General features: G+C 38.2%; 2 protein-coding genes across 3 annotated transcripts in view; both read left to right on the top strand.

Moving 5' to 3' along the window:
- Positions 1 to 183, top strand: part of ndufaf5 (NADH:ubiquinone oxidoreductase complex assembly factor 5) — a 5152-nt gene extending 4969 nt beyond the window's left edge. For both annotated transcript variants that reach the window (XM_062033069.1, XM_062033068.1), the window contains one exon: positions 57 to 183. In XM_062033069.1, the coding sequence (XP_061889053.1) occupies positions 57 to 137 (81 nt within the window). In that variant the 3' untranslated portion in view covers positions 138 to 183. The remainder of the gene's footprint in view (positions 1 to 56) is intronic.
- A 112-nt stretch (positions 184 to 295) lies between these two features.
- Positions 296 to 7500, top strand: part of LOC133639607 (dynein regulatory complex subunit 4-like) — a 14267-nt gene continuing 7062 nt past the window's right edge. The window contains exons 1-6 of the mRNA XM_062033067.1: positions 296 to 425; positions 590 to 691; positions 754 to 951; positions 3663 to 3869; positions 4183 to 4237; positions 4308 to 4513. Coding sequence (XP_061889051.1) covers positions 423 to 425; positions 590 to 691; positions 754 to 951; positions 3663 to 3869; positions 4183 to 4237; positions 4308 to 4513 — 771 coding nt within the window. The 5' untranslated portion in view covers positions 296 to 422. The remainder of the gene's footprint in view (positions 426 to 589; positions 692 to 753; positions 952 to 3662; positions 3870 to 4182; positions 4238 to 4307; positions 4514 to 7500) is intronic.

Genomic DNA, 7500 nt, shown 5'->3' with positions numbered 1-7500 from the left:
TCTGATGGGATGCTTGGTAAGATAAGATAAGAGATGTTATTGTTTGTGGTTGTCAGGCCAAAGCAGCCAAACGAGGCTCGGCGAGCGCGTCCTTTGCAGATTTATCTCAAATCCACCAGGATCCCAGCAGGAAATGACGGGCTGTATTTCAATTATTTGTTATTAAAATATTCAACATTGTCATACTGTGTTCTCGTCATGTTTGTCAAGTCTCTAAAGGGTGAATATTGTGTTGATATTCTCGCCACCGGGCAGAATGTCAACGACTGAAGGTGAAATAAAGGTCATTTTGAATTGTGCGTGTCACGTGGTGGTGTTGCCATGACAGCGGTTCCGTGTTGACACGCGGCTAAAGTTATTGTCTGGACGCTACACTTTCTGTGTCCTTGCCGACGTTCTGAGAGCTTGTCTGGCATTTGACGATGGTAAGTTGGGACAAGCGGTAGAAAATGGATGTAATTTCACTTCTTTTTCACCAGCTAACGTGAGCTAATGCTAATGTAGCTTAGCCTCCGGGCTGCTTGCTAGCTAGCGATGAGGAAATGTGTCGACGATGACAAAAACACACCAACGTGTGCGTTGTGTTCAGCCGCCTAAAAGTCAAAGTGTGTCGAGGAGCAAGAAGGTGAGGAAGGAGAAGACTTCTGCCGTCGTGGACGTGCTTTCCACGGAAGAGATGTCCAAGGAGCAGGTCAGAGCTAACCAAGCTAATTAGCCTTAGCGCGAGGTGACTGTGTGTGTGCGCGTGCGCAGCTGGAGGAACACGTCATCAGGCTGAGGGAGGAGCTGGACAGAGAGAGGGAGGAGAGGAGCTTCTTCCAGCTGGAGAGGGACAAGATCCAGAGTTTCTGGGAGGTGTGCAAGCGGAACCTGGAGGAGAGCAAGGCCGAGCTGAGGAACAGAAGCAGGGAGCAGGAAGAGGCTGAGGAGCGACACCGCGTGGAGATCACAGTGAGACATCTTCTGTTTCTGCAATGGCTTCTTCCTCTCTTCAACTTCCGATGGATGCTGACTGAGGAAGTAGCAAAACTATTTAGTACATATACTCATTTGTGTGTAATCTGATTAGTTAGTGTACTAATTTGTGTGTATCTCAATCTGTGTGTGTGTAATCTGATTAGTTTGTGTACTAATCAGATTACACACACAGATTGAGATACAGACACACAAATTAGTACACCAACTAATCAGATTACACACACAGATTGAGATACAGCCACACAAATTAGTACACCGACTAATCAGATTACACACACAGATTGAGATACAGACACACAAATTAGTACACAAACTAATCAGATTACACACACAGATTGAGATACAGACACACAAAATAGTACACCAACTAATCAGATTACACACACAGATTGAGATTCAACAACACAAATTAGTACACCAACTAATCAGATTACACACACAGATTGAGATACAGCCACACAAATTAGTACACAAACTAATCAGATTACACACACAGAATGAGATACAGACACACAAATTAGTACACCAACTAATCAGATTACACGCAGAGATTGAGATACAGACACACAAATAAGTACACCAACTAATCAGATTACACACAGAGATTGAGATACAGACACACAAATTAGTACACTAACTAATCAGATTACACACACAGAATGAGATACAGACACACAAATTAGTACACCAACTAATCAGTTTGCACACACAGATTGAGATACAGACACACAAATTAGTTCACCAACTAATCAGATTACACACACAGATTTAGATACAGACACACAAATTAGTACACCGACTAATCAGATTACACACACAGATTGAGATACAGCCACACAAATTAGTACACCGACTAATCAGATTACACACACAGATTGAGATACAGACACACAAATTAGTACACAAACTAATCAGATTACACACACAGATTGAGATACAGACACACAAAATAGTACACCAACTAATCAGATTACACACACAGATTGAGATTCAACAACACAAATTAGTACACCAACTAATCAGATTACACACACAGATTGAGATACAGCCACACAAATGAATACACCAACTAATCAGATTACACACACAGAATGAGATACAGACACACAAATTAGTACACCAACTAATCAGATTACACGCAGAGATTGAGATACAGACACACAAATAAGTACACCAACTAATCAGACTACACACAGAGATTGAGATACAGACACACAAATTAGTACACCAACTAATCAGATTACACACACAGAATGAGATACAGACACACAAATTAGTACACCAACTAATCAGATTACACGCAGAGATTGAGATACAGACACACAAATAAGTACACCAACTAATCAGATTACACACAGAGATTGAGATACAGACACACAAATTAGTACACTAACTAATCAGATTACACACACAGAATGAGATACAGACACACAAATTAGTACACCAACTAATCAGTTTGCACACACAGATTGAGATACAGACACACAAATTAGTTCACCAACTAATCAGATTACACACACAGATTTAGATACAGACACCCAAATTAGTACACAAACTAATCAGATTACACACACAGATTGAGGTACAGATACACAAATTAGTACACAAACTAATCAGATTACACACACACAGATTGAGGTACAGACACACAAATTAGTACACAAACTAATCAGATTATACACACACAGATTGAGATACAGCCACACAAATTAGTACACCAACTAATCAGATTACACACACAGATTGAGATACAGACACACAAAATAGTACACCAACTAATCAGATTACACACAGAGATTGAGATACAGACACACAAATTAGTACACAAACTAATCAGAGTACACACACAGATTGAGATACAGCCACACAAATTAGTACACCAACTAATCAAACTACACACACAGATTGAGATACAGACACCCAAATTAGTACACAAACTAATCAGATTACACACACAGATTGAGGTACAGATACACAAATTAGTACACAAACTAATCAGATTACACACACACAGATTGAGGTACAGACACACAAATTAGTACACCAACTAATCAGATTACACACACAGATTCAATCAATCAATCAATCAATCAATGTTTATTTATATAGCCCTAAATCACAAGAGTCTCAAAGGGCTGCACAAGCCACAACGACATCCTCGGTACAGAGCCCACATACGGGCAAGGAAAAACTCACCCCAGTGGGACGTCGATGTGAATGACTATGAGAAACCTTGGAGAGGACCTCATATGTGGGTAACCCCCCCCCCTCCCTCTAGGGGGGGGGGGGGGTTACAGCCACACAAATTAGTACACCAACTAATCAGATTACACACACAGATTGAGATACAGCCACACAAATTAATACACCAACTAATCAGATTACACACACAGAATGAGATACATACACACAAATTAGTACACCAACTAATCAGATTACACACAGAGATTGAGATACAGACACACAAATTAGTACACCAACTAATCAGATTACACACAGAGATTGAGATACAGACACACAAATTAGTACACAAACTAATCAGATTACACACACAGATTGAGATACAGACACACAAAATAGTACACCAACTAATCAGATTACACACACACACAGATTGAGATACAGACACACAAATGAGTAAACAGTGTTGTTACATCTTGGAATGAGGATGATTCTGTCCTCAGGTGTACAAACAGAAGCTGAAGCACGTCCTGTCGGAGCAGCACGGCGCGGCGGTGGAGACGGCGATGGACGGCGGCGTGGCGGCTTGGCTCACACGCAAAGGTCACACGGAGGGCGAGCTGCGTCTGCGCGGTCAAAGGCAGAAGTTGCAGGCGGACGCTCGGGAGAAGCAGCTGAACACCAGCAGGAACATCCAGGAGCTGCAATTGGTACCTTCATCATTCTCAGCATCTCCCTGCACTCAGTCAAGTGTGCAGCGTTGTGTACAAGTTGTGTGTTCTCCTCAGAAGCATGACGTGTGCAGCGTTGTGTACATGTTGTGTGTTCTCCTCAGAAGCATGAAGTGTGCAGCGTTGTGTACATGTTGTGTGTTCTCCTCAGAAGCATGAAGTGTGCAGCGTTGTGTACATGTTGTGTGTTCTCCTCAGAAGCATGAAGTGTGCAGCGTTGTGTAGAAGTTGTGTGTTCTCCTCAGAAGCATGAAGTGTGCAGCGATGTGTAGAAGTTGTGTGTTCTCCTCAGAAGCATCAGGTGGAGCTGATGGAGCTCAGCAAGGACTACGACAGGAGGCTCTCAGGTGCCTAGCTCACAACCGTAATGCCAAAGCTCTGCTGGCTGCTGAAGGTGGACTCTGTTGTGGTGAGCAGAGCTGGAGGTTAAGTACCACAAGAAGATGGAGACCAGAAGGCGGGCGGAGAGCGACAGGACGCAGGCGGCCATCATCCAGCTGGAAGACAACGTGAGCCAGCGTGTGAAGGTTCTGATGGAGCGACACGACCGCACCTTCAGAGGAGCTGAGGAGTTCTACTCGGCCACGCAGAGCAAACTGCTGGCTGACCACAAGCTGCTGCAGGTACGCCAGGGTCAAAGGTCTACACCGCCCCTAATTTGACGATGTGAATAAATCGGGTCAATGGCCAGGAAACGTGCTTTGAAGCAACCACAGCATTCACTTATACGACCCAATTCAGATAAACTCCCAAACATGAGAAATGATACAACACACACGTAACACAACCTGCTCACTGGACTTTGTGGACGTAATGAAAAATGTCCAAGCACAACACATAATTAAAAAAAACACCCATTTAAATCCACTACAGTGCATGATGGGAAGCATCATAACACACTTATATATATATATATATATATATATATATATATATATATATATATATATATATATATAAAATGTATATGTATATTATGTATATACTGTATATATGTAAGTATGTGGATATATATATATATAAAATATATATATATATATATATATATATATACACTACCGTTCAAAAGTTTGGGGTCACCCAAACAATTTTGTGGAATAGCCTTCATTTCTAAGAACAAGAATAGACTGTCGAGTTTTAGATGAAAGTTCTCTTTTTCTGGCCATTTTGAGCGTTTAATTGACCCCACAAATGTGATGCTCCAGAAAGTCAATCTGCTCAAAGGAAGGTCAGTTTTGTAGCTTCTGTAACGAGCTAAACTGTTTTCAGATGTGTGAACATGATTGCACAAGGGTTTTCTAATCATCAATTAGCCTTCTGAGCCAATGAGCAAACACATTGTACCATTAGAACACTGGAGTGATAGTTGCTGGAAATGGGCCTCTATACACCTATGTAGATATTGCACCAAAAACCAGACATTTGCAGCTAGAATAGTCATTTACCACATTAGCAATGTATAGAGTGTATTTCTTTAAAGTTAAGACTAGTTTAAAGTTATCTTCATTGAAAAGTATAGTGCTTTTCCTTAAAAAATAAGGACATTTCAATGTGACCCCAAACTTTTGAACGCTAGTGTATATATATATATATATATATATATATATATATATATATATATATATATATATATATATATATATATATATATATATATATATATATATATATATATATATATATATACACATATATATATATACATATATATATACATATATACACTATATATATATATATATACATGTATGTTATACATATCTAAACTTATCAAAAGCAGTGAAGTTGTCAGGTTGTGTAAATGGTAAATAAAAAGAGAATACAATGATTTATACATATTGTGTAAGTTACCCATGTCTTGGGCACTAATACACCCCCATACCATCACACATGCTGGCTTTTACACTTTCACCCTAGAACAATCTGGATAGTTATTTTCCTCTTTGGTTCGGAGGACACAACGTCCACAGTTCCCAAAAACAATTTCAAATTTGGACTCGTCAGACCACAGAACACTTTTCCACTTTGCATCAGTCCATCTTAGATGAGCTCGTGCCCAGTGAAGTGTTTCTGGGTGTTGTTGATGAATGGCTTTGACTTTGCATAGTAGAGTTTTAACTTGCACTTACAGATGTAGCGACCAACTGTAGTTAATGACAGTGGTTTTCTGAAGTGTTCCTGAGCCCATGTGGTGATATCCTTTACACACTGATGTGGCTTTTTGATGCAGTACCGCCTGAGGGATCCAAGGTCCGTAATATCATGGCTTACCTGCAGTGATTTCTCCAGATTCTCTGAACCTTTTGATGATATTAGGGAGCGTAGATGGTGAAATTCCTGAATTCCTTGCAATAGCTGCTTGAGAAATGTTGTTCTTCAACAATTTGCTCAGGCATTTGTTGACAAAGTGGTGACCCTCGCCCCGTCCTTGTTTGTGAATGACTGAGCATTTAATGGAATCTACTTTTATACCCAATCATGGCACCCACCTGTTCCCAATTAGCCTGTTCACCTGTGGGATGTTCCAAATAAGAGTTTATTCAATTGAGTATAAGCTGAAAAGGATTTGCAAATCATTGTATTCTCTTTTTATTTACCATTTACACAATGTGACAACTTCACTGCTTTTGCCTTTTGTATATGTATATATATAATGTATATACTGTCTGTATATGTGTATATGTATATATATATATATATATATATGTATATTTATATATACACACATCTATATATATACTGTATATATGTGTATATTTATATATACATATATAATGTACACGTATATATGTATATACATAGATATATATGTGTATATATATATACAGTATATATATATATATATATATATATATATATATATATATATATATATATATATATATATATATATATATATATATATATATATATATATATATATATATATATATATATATATATATATATATATATATATATATATACACACTACCGTTCAAAAGTTTGGGGTCACATTGAAATGTCCTTATTTTTGAAGGAAAAGCACTGTACTTTTCAATGAAGATAACTTTAAACTAGTCTTAACTTTAAAGAAATACACTCTATACATTGCTAATGTAGTAAATGACTATTTTAGCTGCAAATGTCTGGTTTTTGGTGCAATATCTACATAGGTGTATAGAGGCCCATTTCCAGCAACTATCACTCCAGTGTTCTAATGGTACAATGTGTTTGCTCATTGGCTCAGAAGGCTAATTGATGATTAGAAAACCCTTGTGCAATCATGTTCACACATTTGAAAACAGTTTAGCTCGTTACAGAAGCTACAAAACTGACCTTCCTTTGAGCAGATTGACTTTCTGGAGCATCACATTTGTGGGGTCAATTAAACGCTAAAAATGGCCAGAAAAAGAGAACTTTCATCTGAAACTCCACAGTCTATTCTTGTTCTTAGAAATGAAGGCTATTCCACAAAATTGTTTGGGTGACCCCAAACTTTTGAACGGTAGTGTATATAAAAAGTACATGTGTATATATATATATATTTATAATGTACACCTATAAATACACACATATATATATATATATATATATATATATATATATATATATATATATATATATGTAT

This window comes from Entelurus aequoreus, linkage group LG22 (assembly GCF_033978785.1).
Source record: "Entelurus aequoreus isolate RoL-2023_Sb linkage group LG22, RoL_Eaeq_v1.1, whole genome shotgun sequence".
Classification (NCBI taxonomy): domain Eukaryota; kingdom Metazoa; phylum Chordata; class Actinopteri; order Syngnathiformes; family Syngnathidae; genus Entelurus; species Entelurus aequoreus.
This window is presented reverse-complemented; position numbering and strand designations above follow the sequence as displayed.